The 19,930-nt window shown below is 44.0% G+C and overlaps 1 protein-coding gene across 1 annotated transcript in view; it reads right to left on the bottom strand.

Moving 5' to 3' along the window:
* OTOGL (otogelin like) overlaps nt 1-19,930 on the bottom strand; it is a 168,070-nt gene that overhangs the window by 132,724 nt on the left and 15,416 nt on the right. The window contains exons 7-13 of the mRNA XM_030214750.1: nt 19,685-19,806; nt 16,733-16,938; nt 15,729-15,859; nt 12,292-12,398; nt 7,379-7,485; nt 2,550-2,675; nt 2,069-2,177 (exon numbers count right to left, since the gene is read on the bottom strand). Coding sequence (XP_030070610.1) covers nt 2,069-2,177; nt 2,550-2,675; nt 7,379-7,485; nt 12,292-12,398; nt 15,729-15,859; nt 16,733-16,938; nt 19,685-19,806 — 908 coding nt within the window. The remainder of the gene's footprint in view (nt 1-2,068; nt 2,178-2,549; nt 2,676-7,378; nt 7,486-12,291; nt 12,399-15,728; nt 15,860-16,732; nt 16,939-19,684; nt 19,807-19,930) is intronic.

Genomic DNA, 19,930 nt, shown 5'->3' with positions numbered 1-19,930 from the left:
CTAGGTATATGGGATAATCCAGAATGTTGGATAAGCAAAGGTCAGATAAGTGAGTCTCTACTGTACTTGATCCTGATCTCTATTTGCCATTTTTGGGGACACAGAGTGTAGAAATCTGCCCAGTACTGGTCTTACTTCACAACTGCAGCCCATCCTAATCTGATTAGCCCACAAAATTATATATGGCGTAGTCCCAGGATGCATGATAGACCTTATAGATCTACCATTAAGATCGGTTCAACACGATCCTACCTAAACCTACATTACCCAACCTGCAAAGAACTTAAATACAAAAACAACCTACAAACCCGGCTTCTCCTACTTAAGCGCACAACTATGGAATGGCCTCCCAAAAGCTATGAAAACAATCCATGACCACCTGAACTTCAGGAAAACATTAAAAACCACCCTCTTCAAAAAGGCCTACCCCAATGATCCAGCGTAAACCCTTCGCCCAGCAACATAGCATGACCAGTGATCGTACCGGACAATATACAATCCTCATTACCTTCAACCCTCTATAACTACCTCATTCAAGCACTATATACCCATTTATTTGTTATCAACCGACCTGGCGAATGCCTTGACGGTACTATGTAAGCCACATTGAGCCTGCAAATAGGTGGGGAAATGTGGGGTACAAACGTAACAAATAATAATAATAATAATTACCCTTTATGGGTCACAGTCCATGGAAATACCTGAATAGCTAGGCAGGCAAGTGAGGACAGCCTATTATCCAGTCCAACTTGCCCACCAGAGCATTTTGAAGGTAGGCTCAGGGAGAGAGAGGGGGAGCCAGTAGGTGGCCTGGGGAGGGCGGGGTCACATTTTCGGTTCCGACTAAAAATGCTCAGGCATTTTCAGATGGAACCTGAACCCAAATTTCGTGTCGGTTTCCGTGCCGGATCCAAAACCAAAACCGAAATTCAGTTGGCCTATATTGCAACTATCACTTGAGCCGACCCTGATCCCCAGACCACTTTGGCACTGCCTAGTTGGTGCCAGGGAGGTCTGACCACATATACTGAATGTCTTGGCAGGACCCAGTCAGTGAAAGTTAACTGGCCAGGAACTGCTCCCACTGAATACTGACCTATAAGTGCAAGCAAATTTTTCTTATATTCGTTACAATTGTAGATAGTCAACTTGCTATGGGGATATAAAGACAAGTTTGGGAAGGAAATTTGAGGGCCCTTTTACAAAGGTGCACTGAAAAATGGCCTGAGGTAATGTAAACGCGTGTTTTGGGTGCGCAGACTCATTTTTCAGCGCACCTGTAAAAAATGCCTTTTTAAAAGTTTTGCAGAAAATGGATGTGCGGCAAAATGAAAACTGCTGCGCATCCATTTTGGGTCTGAGACCTTACCGCCAGCCATTGATCTAGCAGTAAGGTCTCATGAGGTAACCGGGCGGTAATGTTCTATGCATGTAAAATGGACGCGAGTCAAAAATGAAATTACCGCAAGGGTCCACATGGTAGCCAGGTGGTAACACAAAATTGGTGCACATTGGGTGCGAGTAGTGCTGAGCAGACTTATATGGTCTGTGCCAGAGCCGGTGGTGGGAGGCGGGACTGGTGGTGGGGAGGCGGGGATAGTGCTGGACAGACTTATACGGTCTGTGCCCTGAAGAGGACAGGTACAAATCAAAGTAGGGTATACACAAAAAGTAGCACATATGAGTTTATCTTGTTGGGCAGACTGGATGGACCATGCAGGTCTTGTTCTGCCGTCATCTACTATGTTACATCGTTTACTAAAAGGACCCCTTTATCTTTATTAAGTTCATCCATGAAAAGCAGGAGTTCTCGACTCAGTCCTCGGGACATGCCCAGCCACTCAGATTTTCAGGATACCCACAATGAATATGCTTTGTACGTAGATTTGCAGCCAGTGGAAGTACTGCATTCACATTTATCACATGCCTATTCATTTTGGGTATCCTGAAAACTTGACCGGCTGGGTGTGTCTCGAGAACTGGGTTGAGAATCCTTGACCTAGAGAGTTATAAATAGAATGAAATAATATAGAAAGAGGAGAAGACATGCCAGTGAAAGGCCACATACCACTTGCTGCACTCCTGGTCAATCTTGGAGCCTACAGGATAAGCTGTCCCGTGATAGATGCATGGACAATTAGCTACAGAGACACAGGTTCCATTATCCATAATGAGACCTATTTCATAAACAAATACAATGACCAAATGGAAAGCAAAACGGAGAGGCAGTGAGTTACAGTGTAATCTCTTCTTTATACCATTAAGGCACTGGAGTACATCAGCCGTGGTGAGCCAGATATGATCACTAAAATGGTCTTTCGAAATGTAAATAAATGGCCCAAACTTTGGTGATCGCTGAACCCAATGAATTTACTCTAATTTCAAATAGGCAATGCAACTAATCCATTTTCAGTTCAATTTGAACATTTCAACGTCTGTTGCTAGTATTCTGTGCATTCTTGTATTATTATTATCATTATTATTATTATAGTATATATACATATTTTTTTAATTACTAATTTCTTTTTTAATGAAAATGATATGCTCACCATCTGGACAGTAACAGCCATCGAGGCAGTGGAGGTTGCTCCCCAGACATTCTTTTTCGAACGTGCAGGTTGGGGGGCAGCAACTGATGCAATCCCGATGGACAAAATTATCTTCGCACTTTTCAGCTGAAACGCAAAATGACAACAAAGGTGGCACTGTCGCATCCTACCCTTAAGTTCATTTAACCTCCATGCAAACCAGTTTGACATACATTCGAAACGTCTACACCTGCACTGAATTTGGCGTACATATGTGAATGTATACTACCCCTAATTCTATAATGTCGCATGTACCATTAACTTATTAACTTTTGTTATTACTCACTATACAAATCCAGGAACCTCAATGTAACATCACTATGTATGAGACTTCCCTTTAAGGCGATATTACTTGTAATTTCTTACCGGAAATGGCGATCGCCATTACGGTATAATGTAAGCCACATTGAGCCTGCAAATCTTATCACATGACTGATTAGCCCCTTTGCTATCAATGATCAAGCACTACCACCTTAAACCTTATATCAAATAGGGTCTCTCTATAGTCGATGATCTAATATATGTTACAATCTAATTTACTACTCAGGAATCTTCATGCAATATCTTAATGCATTCTTCTTTACCATGTATGTATGCACATGGTATATATACATACCATGATCTGTTCCATATATGCTATGTTCCATGTATGTTACCATGTATTGTAAAGAGTATGTAGGACAGGCCCCAAAGGAACCCTGGGATAGGCCAGAATACCCCCATTATAGGCAGGCATTCCCCAGGAAAAAACTAGAAATAAAGAACTACAACTCCCAGCATGCCCCAAGGGAGACCGGGGATAAGAGAAACTATGTGCATTCCCAGGAGTCTCCAGAGGAGGGCCGCAGGGGAAGGAATAAGGCTGATTCTCCAACCTGGTGGAAGAGGTGGTGGAACAAGTGGGTGGAGAAAGAAGAGCCACCAAAGAGCTTTAATGAAAGAAAGGGTGAGCAGCTGGGGGAAGGGCGGGGCGAGGAGAATATGGATTGGGCTCCTGAGGAGCGAGAGGCAGAGAGTGAGCCTTGCCCTATGGAGTTGACTGAACCGGAGAACACCCTGGAAGAGCCGATGGACTTTTCGGCTCTGGCTCAGCGAAAGCCAAGGAAGTAGCGGGGCCAAGCCGGGTCAAGCGGGAGGAGGTCAGGTAGGAGTATAACTGACCAAGAGGGTGGGACCCTAGGCTTTGAGCCCGCGCAAAGCCAGAACTGAACTGTGTTTTGAAAGCCTGGCTAAATTGAGCTGTGTTTTGAAAGCTGGGCTAGAACTGAACTGTGTTTTTTGAAAGCCTAGCTAAATTGAGCTGTGTTTTGGAAAGCTTGGCTAGAACTGAACTGTGTTTTGGAAAGCCTGGCTAAACTAAGCTGTATTTTGAAAGCTTGGCTAGAACTGAACTGTGTTTTTTTTTTTTGAAAGCCTGGCTCAATTGAGCTGTGTTTTGGAAAGCTTGGCTAGAACTGAACTGTATTTTGAAAGCTTGGCTAGACCTGAACTGTGTTTTGAAAGCCTGGCTAAACTAAGCTGTATTTTGAAAGCTTGGCTAGAACTGAACTGTGTTTTTTTTGAAAGCCTGGCTAAATTGAGCTGTGTTTTGGAAAGCTTGGCTAGAACTGAACTGTATTTTGAAAGCCTGGCTAAACGGAGCAGTGGAGTAAGGCTGGGCTAAAAAGGGAACTGTGTTTTGGGAAACCCCGCTACACTGAACCGGGTATTTTTTTTTCTTTTAGTATTTGCTGCTACTCTTCCCCAGGAGGGAGGGAGAGGAAGCAGCTGTGGAAGCCTGGACTGGGCAATTAACCGGCTTGAAAAAGGTGAATGATAACTGTGCTTTGTTTTGTGTTTTGGTGCCACAACCGAGGGAAGGAGGGAAGCCCCTCCTAGGCCATAAAAAAAGTCATTGTTTCTGAGGGAAAAAAGGAGCAGTACTGGAAGGTGTTCTTCAGGCTGTGGAGAGCTGCAACCGCTGAGAAAAGATGATCCACTTTACAGTATGTACGCACCTTAACACAATACCATTTGTAATTCTGTTACCCGGAAATGGCAACCGCCATTACGGCAAATGTAAGCCACATTGAGCCTGCAAGTTGGTGGGAAAATGTGGGATACAAATGCTACAAATAAAATAAATAAATAAGTGGGAAAATGTGGGATACAAATGCAACAAATAATAATAATAATAATTTTACACAGGACATGCAGTTGCGTGAGCAAGTTATAGAATAGTGGCCGTGATTTGTGAAAATTATTTAATTAGCTGCTAATTAGCATTAATGACCTTCTATTGGCTATAACTGGGGTAGTTTGGCACTAATTGGCACTAATTAGAAGTTATCTGCCAGATTCTATATATCGTGTCTCGCATTCCGTGCCTAAATCTAAGCATATTCCACAACAATGCACGTAACTTAATTGGCTTAACAAGCCAATAAGCATTGTTAACAGCACTTAACAAGCAATACTGAGCACTAATTAGCAATAATAATAAAAACGTACATGCATAACTCGCTAAGCGTATGCTGTAACTCACTGCACCTAAATTCTAATGCGTACATCCAAAGAGGGGCATGGAAATGAGCACTTCCAAAAAAGAGGTTATGGACGGGGAAATGAGTGTTTTGTGGGCGTTCTGAAATTTACGCACATTGTTATAGACTATGGCCCAGTCTGCGTAAGTCTATGCCACATTTACGTATACGGGTTAAGTTATCAGTGAATTAGAGAATTTGACTTGCGTTTAGAGGACATTGTAGATTTAATATAACAGCAAGTGCCAGTAAGATAGTTGATTATAACAAAAGTATATCCATGTAACTTCCTCAACTATCCCCTAGTCTTTGTACTTTTGGAATAAGGATTTTGTACACCTCAATCATATCTCCCCTCATCCATCTCTTTTCCAAACTGAAGAGCCCTAATCTCTTTAGCCTTTCCCAGTGGTGATCCTAGGTCGGCTGCCACCCAGGGCGGATCGCCACTGGCCTCATATGAGAGGAGTTCCATCCCCTTTATCATTTTAGTCGCTCTTCTTTGAACCTTTTCTAATTCTGCTATATCTTTTTTGAGATACGGCGACCAGAACTGAACACAATACTCAAGCTGCAGACGTACCGTGGAGCGATCCAAAGGCATTAAAGTACGTTTGGTCTTATTCACCATCTCTTTCCTAATAATTCCTAGCATCCTGTTTACGTTTTTGGCCGCCGCCGCTACACACTGAGCAGAAGATTTCAGCGTATTATCTACAACACCTCCCAGATCTTTTTCTAGAGTGCTGACCCCCAATGTGGACCCTGGCATCAGGTAACTATGATTCGGATTATTCTTTCCAATGTGCATCACCTTGCATTTGTCCACATTAAATTTTATCTGCCATTTGGATGCCCAGTCTTCCAATTTCCTAAGGTCTTCCTTCAATATTTCATTTATCCCAATAGGAGCTGCTGTTATCCAGATAAATGGCTTAGTTGGGCCTATCTCTGGATATTTAGCGGCAGTATTCAGATACTGCCATTCAATTTCCTTACAGACCAACTCGGTACTGTCCGGATAGTGTAAGACTGTGTAATGGAAGTGAATTTTAAAGACTGTTTTTCAACCCTATCTGGACCGACCAGTGCACTCAGGGTCTGTATTGTTGATTAGAAGTAATTCTGTTTAAAAATGGTTGTTTAACTTTGATTGTGTGAAAATAAGTTGGAATGCAGAAGACAAGACACAGCTCTAACTAATTTGGTATGTGAAGGGGAGGACGGCACTTGTTTTTCCGGGCCCAGCTTGGCCACCTGGACTTTGGAAAGCATGTGACCACGTTCCCACAGTCCTAAATAGAGAAGCATTCTGTAACTTTCCATAGCTCTGAATATGCGCTCATGAGCCTAATAAAAAGAGAGGGCTTGTCACAGCAGAGTGGGGGGTTCATCTGTGGGCAGACGTGTCGTGCAGAGGGTCTGTTCCTGGTCTGAAGCTCCTGGCTCTCGCTGTGAACCGGGCCCCCCCCCCCCCCCCCCAGCTGATGATAAGAGTCTGGATGAGGGAGACCAGTGATGTTGTATGTATAGTGTATGTATTGTTTCTTTCCTGGTCTAAGAACTCTTTGCATTGCTTAGATGTAGAGACCAGTGATGTAATGATTGTTTATGATTGTTTCTCATTATTGTGTGTATATAGCTCAGTGCCGTGGCGAGGGCGGCTGACACCCGGGGCGGTTCGCCGGTGCGCACCCCCCCCAGGTGCAGCATGGCGCACCCCCCCTCAGCACACGCACACACCCCCCAGAGCGCGCACCCTCCCCCCCCCAAGCGCATTCTTACCAAAGGGGACGGGCAGGACGGCCGCTCCGCCCCGAGTGCACGTCACTGGGAGCTGCGTCGGCTCCGCTGGTTCCCTGTTCTCTCTGCCCCGGAACAGGAAGTAACCTATTCCGGGGCAGAGAGAGCAGTGAACCAGCAGAGCCGACACCCCCCCAGCGGCGTCCACCCGGGGCGGACCGCCCCACTGCCCCCCCTTCCTATGCCACTGATATAGCTAATCATTGTATATACCTAAATCATTGTAGAATTTAGCTCCTCTAATAAAGGTTTCATTTACTTGTATCGAATCCAAAAGAATCCACGGTAGTTATTGAGCAGTCTGTGTTAGTGAGACAGGCTGTAAATCCATAGCACTGCAGACTGTCTGGGGGAGGAGCTTTGGCAGAGTCAAGAGTTATCCAGTAGCAACACTATGCAGTTGACTAACAAGATAACAAGGCAGATTAAGTTAGCACAATAAAAAGGATTTAAATTAAAACCTACTGCATGCAGGAAAGTCATCCCTCCAGTCCCTGACTGGGTAACCTGAATGCGAACATGCTCTGGCATATTCAGTCACAGCTCGGCAGTAAGTCTCATCATCGTCCATCCTAAGACAGAAAAGATGACCAGGAAGATCAATCCAAAAATGCACCAGCCATATCGGTCTCTCTCCTACTAACCCTGCCAGGTTGCAGAGATATTCAGGTGCCATTTCATTAAAAAGACAAACTAAAACCATTTTAAAGCTTAGCAGGACACGGCACACCATCATCCTTGGAAAAAACACATCAACAGTTGAAAAGCAAAATAAAGAGAAATATAAGTCAACAAATAAAAAATATACTAATCTATGCATATACTTGTGTAACCTACACGCTAACATTTACACCTGCACTCAAGAAAGCATAATATCTGTGCCTTTGATAGAGTGCTGGTGCTCCTGGATTTGCACTAGTATCTTCTAAATACACAGTGGGGCTATAAGGGCAATTCTAGAGAGGTCACCCTAACAGTTTATTTATTTATATTTTGCTCACACCTTTTTCAGTAGTAGTTCAAGGTGAATTACATTCAGGTACTCTGGATATTTCTCTGTCCCAGGAGGGCTCACAATCTACACTTGTACCTGAGGCAATGGAGGGTTAAGTGACTTGCCCAAGATCACAAGGAGCAGCAGTGGGATTTGAACTGGCCACCTCTGGATTGCAAGACCAGTGTTCTAACCACTAAGCCACTCCACACACCAAGCTGCAAATTCTATATAGTGCGCTTAGATTTAGGCGCTGAAATCAGCGTGGATTCTATAACACCACTCGTAACAAGCTGATGAGCGCTGATAACAGCAATTAACAAGCAATAATGAGCACTAACTGGCACTGATTAGAATTAAGGTGCACAACCCGCTAAGCGTATCCTGTAACGATGTGCGCCGAACTTCTAATGTGCAGAGGCAAAAAGGGGTATGGTTATGGGCGGGGAAATGGGTGTTTCATGGGCGTTCCAAAATGTAGGCACCTAGTTATAGAATCTGACCCAGAATCTACGCACTGAGATTTATACCATGTTTTTATTGGCGTAAATGGATGCACGCAGATATCAGCGCTGAAATATCAACTGTTATGGAATACACCCGATCTGCACCTAAGTCAGGCACGGGCATTTACACCAGGTTTTCATCGGTGTAAATGGTCGCGCCTAACTTTTAGTCATGAGGAGAGATGCTATGCGTATTTTATAAACCACAACTAATTTTAGGTGAGGTTTATAGAATAGTGCTAAGCGTGGATTTTTCGTGCTGATTTTTAGCTGCCATTTATAGTATTTAGTCCAAAATGCACACTAAGCTACTATTCTGTAAAGGTCATTCTGCACACAGCACTCTTTACAGAATACTAGCTTAACATGGATCATCCGTGGTAAATGCAGTTAGCTTAGCGGGGTTTAAAAAAAAGATTTGGATGGCTTCCTAAAGGAAAAGTCTATAGACCATTATTAAAATGACTTGGGGAAAATCCACTGCTTATTTCTGGGATAAGCAGCATAAAATGTATTGAACTTTTTTGGGATCTTGCCAGGTATTTGTGACCTGGATTGGCCGCTGTCGGAAACAGGATGCTGGGCTCGATGGGCCTTTGGTCTGTCCCAGTGTGGCAATACTTTATGAATTTTTCCCTAAAAAGCATTCTAGCAAGAGACCTTTTTTCATAGTTTAAAATTAACCAAGTAGATAATTGTTTTCAGACTGTTCCTCTCTTTTCCTGTGCATTTCCCCAGGATTTAGCAACATAGTTCTAAAGTTACTATCAGAGTGATCCGGTTTTCCAACTCATCACATCACAATTTGTTCAACTAAATGAGCCTTAGGTTACAGAATGACTTGGCATCTAAACTATAAAACTCCAGGGAATGTCCTAAACTGACACTAAGCCACAAGACAGAAAAGGATCTTTTGTGAGAAAATAAGCCCAAATTAATGAATAACTACAGACAAAGGGTTTCAGCAAGCCTCAGAAATTGTCTTTCCAGTCATTTAGGAGTTCTTTTACCAAGCTGCCGGAAAATGGACCCTGCGCTAGCGGCGGGGGCCCTTTGTAAGCCCCCAGACACACATGGCCATACGGTAAGAGAACCCATGTGGTGGGAAGCCCTTACCACCACCCATTGAGGTGGCAATAGGGTCTCCCGTGCTAACCCAGTGGTAACCAGGCAGTGCGCGGAGATGCCCGATTACCACCGGGTTAGCGCCAACGCAAGCCATTTCCAGGGGTTATCTTTTTTTCCCTGGAAATGGCGTGCGCTCAGGCAGGGACTATCGCTGGCAGCCGCGTTGGGCCGGCGGTAGTCCCGGAATAGCGAGCGGTATGCCCGCGTCGGGGTTACCACCGCGCTGTAAAAGGACCCCTTAATTTTGGGTCTCAGTTTCACAATCAAAATGTTTAAAAACAACAACTGAAATGTAAAAGTTCATTTCATAGTGAAGTCTACTTCAGCTGCAGACATTTTACTACTGCTACTCATCATTTCTGCAGCACTGTACACTTGAATATGAAGAGACAGTCCCTGCTCGACAGAGCTTACAATCTATTTAGGACAGATAAACAGGGCAAACAAGGGATAAGGACAAAGAGTAGCAAGATTCCGGAATTCCAAAGAGTAGCAAGATTCTGTGTAGAATCATAAAGAGTAGCAACATTCCGGAATCCCAAAGACTACTACTACTACTTATCATTTCTATAGCACTACACACTTCTATAGCGCTATACACTTGAACATGAAGAGACAGTCCCTGCTCGACAGAGCTTACAATCTAATCAGGACAGACAAACAGGACAAACAAGAGATAAGAGAATATTAAAGTGAGGATGATAAAATAAGGGTTCTGAACAAAGTGAATAAGGGTTAGGAGTTAAAAGCAGCATCAAAAAGGTGGGCTTTTAGCTTAGATTTGAAGACGACCAGGGATGGAGCTTGACGTACCGGCTCAGGAAGTCTATTCCAGGCATATGGTGCAGCAAGATAAAAGGAACGGAGTCTGGAGTTAGCGGTGGAGGAGAAGGGTGCAGATAAGAGAGATTTACCCAGTAAACGGAGTTCCCGGGGAGGAATGTAGGGAGAGATGAGAGTGGAGAGGTACTGAGGAGCTGCAGAGTGAATGCACTTGTAAGTCAATAAAAGGAGTTTGAACTGTATGCGGAAACGAATAGGGAGCCAGTGAAGTGACTTGAGGAGAGGGCTAATATGAGCATAACGACACTGGCGGAATATTAGTCGTGCAGCAGAATTTTGAACAGATTGAAGAGGAGAGAGATGGCTAAGTGGGAGACCTGTGAGAAGCATTGGTTGAGAACTTTCACGGAGCAGCGGAGCACAGGAAAAAAACAAAGATAAATGGTTTTTGATTATTGCATTACATTGCTGGAAGAGATCAATGATTACTTGTTAACTGTGAGCCAAGAGTTTTTTCCGGTCAAGACTGCCGAGTTGAGCCACAGTAGCATGAGATTTTTTCCTCTCATCTTTGAGTATAGATGCAGTGGCTGTAAGTGTGCAGGAGAGGTTCACATATTGTCCAGAAAAAGGAAGAAACATTGATCCAGTACGGGTTTTGCTTCCATTGAAAGCAATGGAAGTAAAGCCCAGACTGGCTCAATCTCTCCTCCTTTTCTGGAGCCATATGGTAACCCTAAGAAGAAACGACAGCAGCAATATTCAGATTACTAACTGGATAGCAATCCAGATAGAGATACAATCAGAGGTGGACTGACAGTGATCTGGGCCCCCGGGCAGAAGGGGTCATTGGGCCCCCCCCGGGCCCCCGCCCCCACCTTTGTCTCCAACACCCCGCCCTGCACACTACAGCCCCCACACGCCTACCTTGAAGGCACCTGGTGGTCTAGTGGCCTCGTCAGGGGCAGGAAAGAGCTCCACTTTTTCCTGCCCACCGCCAATTGCTTCTTCTTAATGGCTGCCGAGACTTCCTGCGGCACTCTCCCAGGCCTCGGCAGTCTCAGCAGCTATTTTTAAGCTGCAGTGGTGCCAGACAGTTCTTTCCTGCCCCTGAAGAGGCCACCAGGGTTCTTCAAAGTAGACCCAGGAAGGGCTCACTGAGGCTCGGAGGGGGAGGACAGGAGCACTGGGTTCCCCAGACCCTGCCGCATTTAGATGCCTGAACTTACGCCATGGCACAACGGGTGTAATTAACACATAAACGTTAGGCAAACTGACACCAAAATATGCTAATATTCTGTAAGGGAGCCTAGGCACTTAGGTTTTATTATAGAATAAACACCTACCATGCGACCTTGGGTTACCTAAATGTAACTGTCCAGTGAAAGAACCAGTCTCTTATATGTACCTCTCCTCTTAGTACTTTATCACACTATCCCAGCAGGGGCGTAGCTAGATGGGGCCACTGGAGCCTGGGCCCCTGCAAATTTCATCCGGGCCCCTGGTTTTGCTGGCGGGGGTCCCCAACCCCCCGCCAGCTGAAGCTTTCTTCAGTGCCGGTATCCAGCACAGCCGCGTTCGCTGACCTGCTCTTTTTTCTTGCTGACAACCTGTGCACGCGACTGCGCCAGAGACCAGCGCTGAAGAAGGCTTCGGCTGGCAGGGGTTGGGGACCCCCACCAGATTTTGCGGGGGGAGCGACGAGATGGTAGGGGGGGCAAGGCGGCGGGGGAGGGGTGGCAGACTAAAATGTGCCCCCCCACCACCTCGGACTCTGGCCCCCTCCAACTGTGAGGTCTGGCTACGCCCCTGTAATCACAGACTGCCAAACGTAGACAAAATAATAACTGATCATTGTATCACACGGAGTCAAGTATTAAGCTAACTCGTCACGTGCGCTCAGCAATTCTGGAAACATCAGATTGGCTAAGCCAAATTCTTTGGTTAAAGGGTGCTGCCTCTCTTACCTGCACAGGTCATTCATGCAGCTGGAGATGTAGGAATAAGGATCTATACTCTCATGGCAACTGAGAAAAGGAAACTGGAAGAGGATTTGGCACTTCGACAATATGTCCTGCAGGGAACAAACATAGACAGTTGTGCATCAGCTAAGATTTCCTTTCTTTCTGTATTTATTGCACAGCAAAAATAGGACATTATACTCCGATATCAAAATTCAGAAACAAAGTGCAGATTTTTTTTCGTGTAATACCAAATCACAATACAGCATACACATTCGTGACAATATTCAGCCTCTGCACTCAGCAGATTATTTTAAACAGCAGCGAGGACATTTAAAAAAAACCAAAAAACAGCTATTAAGTGCTGCTACCAGACCGGTCAGTGGCACTGAATATAGTCATGGACCATTGGCACCTACATATATACCCCTGGATTCTATAATATCCCACCTAGAGATTCATGCAGAAATCTAAGTGCATTCCATAAGAATACGCGTAACTTAATTGGCTTAAAAAGCCGATCAACGTTGTTAACAACACTTAACAAGCAATAATGAGCATTAATTGGCAATAGTTAGAAGTTAAGCGCATAACTCGCTAAACGTGTTCTGTAATGAACTGTGCCTAAATTTTAAAGTGCACAATTCAAAAGGGCGTGGCTATGGGTGGGGAAATGGCCACAAATTTACACGTGCTGTTATAGAATATGGCCCAGTCTGCGTAAATCTACATGCAGGGATTTACGCCATGTTTTCTTTGTTGTAAATGGATGCGCGTAGTTTTAGGCGCTGGGTTATCAACTAAGCATATTCTATATATGGTGCCCAAATATTATATAACTAGTGGAACCATGCCTGTTTCCTCAACAATGAAACGGGCCCTAGGAAGGCTGTCATGTAAGCTTTTTTTTTTTCTCTCTCCCCTGCCCTCCCCTCCATGTCCAGCGATTCTTCCCTCTCCTCCCCTCCATGTCCAGCGATTCTCCTCTTTCCTGCCGTCCCATCCATGTCCCGCAATTCTCTCCTCTACTGTCCACCCATCCCATCCATTCTCCTCTGCCCTGCCCTTCCCTTCCCTTCCTCCCTTCTTCCCTTCCTCCCTCCCTTCGTGATTCTCTCCTCCCCTTGATATGTACCTGAACGTTCTCTGGTTGGCTGGCGCTGGCTTCATTTCCCTCTCACTGTTCCGCCCTCTGACATCATTACGTTTTGACATGAGGGCGTGGCAATGAGTGGTTATGGATGTTACGAACCCAGGCATCCAGACGCCTAACGTTGGAGCTGCAAATTATTAAATAGGATATGCCTAGGTGGATATGTCTCCACTGCCTGATACACTTCAATCTACTGACAACTGTCAATACCATCCCTCCCCCCTTCTCCCCTGGTTCCCGTTCTTTTCATTCCTTCCCCTTCCTCTCTATTATTCCAATTGTAGATTTATTATTGTATTAGATTAATTTTACTGCATTGGCGTTCACCTCTGCGATGCGATGTAAGCCACATTGAGCCTGATACAGTTGGGAAAATGTGGGGTATAAATGAGATAATAAATAAATAAATACATTTTATTACACATGGATTTTTCAGGCACCATATATAGAATCTCCAGGATCGGGGCAATTCTATAAAAGTCGCCAAAAATTGTGTGCACAATTTAATTGAATAACAGGCCAATTAATGCCAATTATTGGCGCTAATTGAAATCAATTAACATGTACATGCATAAATTTAGGCATGTCCTGGAAAAGGGGGCATGGAAATGGGAGGGTCATGAGCATTTCAGGGTGGAGTGTGGGTGGGGATTCCAGTTACACCCAAAATTATGGAATACGGGTGTACCACACATAAATTTAGGTAGGGGCATTTGCACCATATCTTCGTTGGTGCAAACGGACGCACCTAAATTTATGCATGACCCCTACACTTAAGTGTGTTCTATAAATTATGTCTAACTTTAGGCACAGCTTATAGAAAAGCGCTTAAGCGGGGGGTTTTCAGTACTGATTTTTAGGCTCAATTTATAGAATTCACCCCATAGAGGGAGAATCTATAAATAGTGCCAAAACTTGGGTGCTGAAAAAATTTGGCACTAAGCAGTATTCTATAAATGGCACATTTATTTAGATTTTGCTCACACCTTTTTCAGTAGTAGCTCAAGGTGAGTTACATCCAGGTACTCTGGATATTTCTCTGCCCCAGGAGGGCTCACAATCTAAGTTTGTACCTGAGGCAATGGAGGGTTAAGTGACTTGCCCAAGATCACAAGGAACAGCAGTGGGATTTGAACCAGCCACCTCTGGATTACAAATGCTCTAACCACTAGGCCACTCCTCCACTGGCAACATTCCATGTAAAATCTCAGATAGTAGCAACAGAATCTCAAATAATTTATTTGGCTTTTGCTCACACCAAGGTGAATTACATTCAGGTACTCTGGATATTTCTCTGTCCCAGGAGGGCTCACAATCTAAGTTTGTACCTGAGGCAATGGAGGGTTAAGTGACTTGCTCAAGATCACAAGGAGCAGCAGCGGGATTTGAACCTGATATAGAAGATGCCTTAAGCGCTGATCCTGCATCTAACATTTGGGCACTGGACTTACACCTGCTAAAACCAAGATAAGCGCACTTAGGCCAAATTCTGTAATTCCGCGTGCAACTTTTTGGAACACACCCGACACGCCACTGGCCATATTCTGCTTTATAAAATACTCACGCAGGTGTGATCGAGTGCAAATACAGGTTAGTGCTAGGTCTTACACCTGTTCCAGGGCTGGTGTAAATGTTAGCGTGTAATTTCGACACATACACAAGTAAATTGCAGAATTTTATAATCTATGCATGTAAATGCAGACTACGCCCATATGCTTACCTAAGCTCCGCCCTTGTGCATGCCCACAGTGAAAGTATGCACCATGAAACCTATGTGCACACTTTCACGCTAATCGGTCTTTTATAAATGACCACATACACACACGCAAATGAGTACAATACTGGCATTTAGCACTTAACACTAGGCAGCTCCTTCTAAATGTCACTAGTTGGCAGGGTGGCATCCCACGGTGAAAACCCAGCCAGAAATATGCAAGGCTGCCCAATCACAAAGCAAAAACAACCAGAGGGCGTAAGAGAAAAGGGCAGGAATGGACTGATGGGTTAGATATGTTTCAGGGCTGCTGGGTGTTAGCCGGGGCAAGGGGCCTGAAAATGTTCCCCCAGGAATTTCACCAGCAATATTTATTTAAAAAATGTTATATTGCAGAATCCGAAAGTTCTCAATGGTTTACAAAATATACATACATAAAATCAAAATACAGTTCTTCATATCAACATAACATTACTAAACTAACTAAAATAAAATAACAAAAAAAAAAACAATCAACATAAAAATCTTTTAAAACTTCAATCTCACCAGCTATTATAATGACAAAATCAAACCTACCTCATAGGACAGTTCTTGACTTAAGCATGGACTAGGGAAATCCAAGGCAGTGGCTGTGCATGCTAATTCATCTGGAGTTTCTATAGACCAGCTGTTTGCAAACGTAGCAATGTCTTCAGTGTGTTCGTCTGCTTCATTTAAAAAAAAAACACACATGTTCCACAATCAGAGTCAATACAAATCACCAATAAACCCCAAAGAATGTTCCACTCAACGTGGAGGTTGAAGTGTATCAGGCAGTTCCTCACAAAAGAGCTCTTTCGAACCCTTATTCATTGGTTGGTCCTATCACATATTGATTATTGTAGTGGAATCTATGCAGGTTGCCGTGATTTCATCCTCAAGAAACTCCAGACAGCTCAAAACACTGCTGCTAGGCTAATATCGGGCAAGTCACGCTTTGACCATGCTTCCCCTCTTTGTTTTATTCTACACTGGCTTCCCATTTAAGACCGTATTACTTTAAAAATATGTTCGTTGACCCACAAGATTATTTATGGAGAAGCCCCTGCCTACATGCTTGATTTGATACATCTACCTTCTGTGGCTGGTCGATCCTACCTCAATTTACACTACCCAAGTTGCAAGCATGTTAAATATAAAATTGCTTTTTGCATCAACCTCCTCATACGTCAGCCCAAAATATTGGAATGTTCTACCACGGCAGCTGAAAGAGACTGTTGACCACCAGCTCTTCAAGACATCCTTAAAGACATTTTTATTCAAGATTGCTTATCCCTCTGACAATTCTAAGACCTAGGCTTCCTCATCCCCTCTCTTATCCACATATACTTACCCCTCTCTTTGACTTTATTGAATCTGTACTCTCCCTGAATTGTAACCCACATTGAGCCCGCTCTTGTGGGATAATGCGGGGTATAAATGTACCTAAATAAATAAACTCTACCACTTCAAAATGCCCTTCACATTGTACTATTTCATTGATAAACAGTAAATGACACCCAAGACTATGCCAACGTCTGGGTCCTTCACACTTAACTTACTGTGCTGTGCCATCAGGTCGTCAGATCTGTTGCCATTATAGTTCCCACACAGGCCACAGGGCTTCCCTTTAAACTCCTCAGTTAGTTTAATGTAAACCCCAGAGCTTCCATCCCAAGCAAGGGAAAAGCCAAAGGTAGTCTTCACCAGAATGTAATCGGCTAGTCGCTCAATAAAAACGTTTCCTATCATCTGAGGCAAGGTTAACCTTGAATAAACAAGCCAAAAACAAGATCAGCAAAGGCAGTTTCACTAAACACAGCTTTTATTGACAAGCACCAAATAAAGGGGGAAAAAAAATCAGAATTCAACATTTCCTTTCTGTAGGGAGAAGACTTGAGGCATTTGGCAGAAGTTACGGGTCTATTTTTTTTTCCCTACTGAATTTGCAGTTTTCCACTCTATCTGGTGCAGTTTGGTGTCAAACTAAAACATTTGCACTAGTAAGCATTGATTTAACCCTTTGGTGCACATTATCTGTATAGGTCACCCAAAGTTGGGCATGCAATTTTGGGCACAGATTAGCTGATAACAATTATGGGCATTAACAAGCACTTAATTGGACAGATCTGTCCTATGCTCTATTCTCTAACATGCATGCTTAAATTTCATAGCGCAACTTCAAAGGAGGCATGGCCACAGGAGGGGCATGGAAGGGTCAGGGGTGTTCCTAGAAATTAGGCGTGATATCATAGAATACCTGCATTTGTGCACCTAACACTCCGCTTAACAGAAGACTATCTCTACTTCAGAAAGCAGATGAAAGCTTGGCTCTTCAACCAGGCTTTTAATGGAAGAAGTAACTAACTTGTTAGTCTCACTCACACACACAAGGATTGACTTGGGCTGCACATACTGCAGCGGGACACGTTTATCCACTCCTACCCTATTAGATTGTAAGCTCTTCGAGCAGGGACTGTCTTTCTTCTATGTTTGTGCAGCGCTGCGTATGCCTTGTAGCGCTATAGAAATGCTAAATAGTAGTAGTAGTAGTAGTCCTACCCTAGCTGAGATCATATTTAACCATCTCTCTGACTTCATGTGAAACTTTCTTTAAATTAGTCACCTTATTTTCTAACTCCTCTTACTCTCTTACCTATCTATATGTTCCATCTTTGCTTGTACCCTACACTGTCAATTAAAATGTTCTATTACATATTGTGTTGACATTGTAAGTAGTATACCATGCCATACTTTGTATTGTTATTTGAGTATTTTTAGCGTTGTAATTGGCTATTGCTCCTGTTTGTTTGATTTATTTTTACTGTACACCGCCATGAGTGAATTCCTTCAAAAAGACATTAAATAAATCCTAATAAATAAATAACTGCCATCAGTCTTTTAGTGAAGTAAGATTATATGCAATTTACCCCTGTGTATTGATACAATATTATGCCCCTTAGTTTGCGTTGTTGTTTTTTTTCAGTTAGGCATTAAAGGAGTGGAGAAGTAGCTGGCCTTACAGAGTTTAAAGGGAGTTTGGACAGATTCCTGGGGGAAAAGTCCATTGAACATTATTAATTTTTTGGGGGGTGGGGGGGGTTGCCGGGTTCTTGAAGCCTGGATTGGCCGCTGTCGGAGACAGGATGCTGGGCTTGATGGACCCTTGGTCTTTTCCCAGTATGGCAGTGCTTATGTGCTTACAGTGGGCCCTGATCCTGGAAACCTGGGTTCAATTCCCACTGCAGCTCCTTGTGACCTTGGACAAGTCACTTAACCCTCCAACACCCCAGGTACAAAAAAACTAGGGACAGACAAAGTACCTGTATATAATGTGTACAGCACTGCATACATCTAGTAGCACTATAGAAATGATTAGTAAAGGTTCAGGCAGTAAATTGTCACACACTACTTCTAATATTAGCGTACAGCCATTTACCATCCCATTAAAAAAAAAAAGGCCTTTTTACCCGCCATGTGCTAATTTCATGTGTCCAAACTAGTGCAGGTCACTTTTTACCACAGCTTAGTAAAAGGGTGTTACGTCTGTGCTCACCTCACCCTCTGGTGGCCAGAACCGGTGGCTGCTATGGACTATCACCCGTTCCAGACTTTAGCCCAGTCCAGTCCGGGTCTTCCAGGCTGCCAGACTTGTCTGTCTTGTTTGACCCTGCACAGCTTCCGTAGTTGCCTGGTGATTGCTGCAGCTGAGCCTCAGCTGCTGCTGGGCTTATTAGCCATTTGGAGATTCTCTGCTGTGGCCTTTGCATCGTCTAAGGTCCCTGGTATGTTGGTGCTCTATGCACTTCTGCCTAGTCTGGTTTCTTGTTTTAGTTTCTTGCCTGATTCTGCTGTCTGCCCAGACCCAGCTTGTTTCCTGGTTTTTTTCTACTGCTTGCTGCCTGCCCTGACCTGGCTAGTATCCTGGTTTTCTCTTCTGTCTGCTGCCTGCCCAGACCCGGCTTGTCCTTTGGTTTACTCTTCTATTTTGTGTCTAGTCCTTGTCTGTTTGTGTTTTTAGTGGCTGTTCTGCAGCTTTCAGTTCTGTGTCTTGTTTATCAGTATTTTGTTCCCTGTTTTTGTGGCTGCTTGCAGCTTATCCCTTCCTTGCCCTGCTGTCCCTGTATGTTCCTTTCCTCTCTGACCCTCAGTCCTGGTTCAGCCTAGGGGGTATCCAGTCCTGCCTTGCCCAGTAAGTCCTGCCGGCCACCTGCAGCCAGGAGCTTAACTCCTGGTGAAAAGTGGCCAAGTGCAGATGAGGTTTAAGTGTACCTGCTCTGCTTAAGTCCTGCCTGTTTGCCTCTGCTGCAACTCCAGTCCAGAGTTCCAGTCCTGTTCTGCCTAGTCTCCGGTGTGTGGTGGTTTTGCCTGCCACTGCCGCTCTTCGGCAGTGGCCCAAGGGCTCACAAACCCAGTTTCCTGCTTTGGAAGACATGACAAAGGGCCCCTGAGTGAGTGCAGTAATACACTCATTTGCGGAGGAAGAATGATATTGTGTGTTAGCAACCACTGACCTCATGCCTCCCTTTATCACTTCGTGGCCAGAAATGATTATCTCCTCTTGAGTGGAAAAGAAAAGACTGATCGACCGTTGGCAGGAATACACAGAGCTGATACATTGACGACTGTTGTGAACCTAGATAAAAAATATATACGGTAATTTTATTAGTTTTGTGTTTTAAAAAATGTCTAAGATTGTGCCTGATAGGAATTTTTAATTTTATAAGCAAGGAAAGAACTATAGAACAATTCTCTTGACA

The sequence above is a fragment of the Microcaecilia unicolor genome, chromosome 9, assembly GCF_901765095.1.
Source record: "Microcaecilia unicolor chromosome 9, aMicUni1.1, whole genome shotgun sequence".
In the NCBI taxonomy this organism is placed as follows: Eukaryota; Metazoa; Chordata; class Amphibia; order Gymnophiona; family Siphonopidae; genus Microcaecilia; species Microcaecilia unicolor.
Note: the sequence above shows the minus strand (reverse complement) of the source record. Positions and strands in the feature narration are given on the sequence as shown.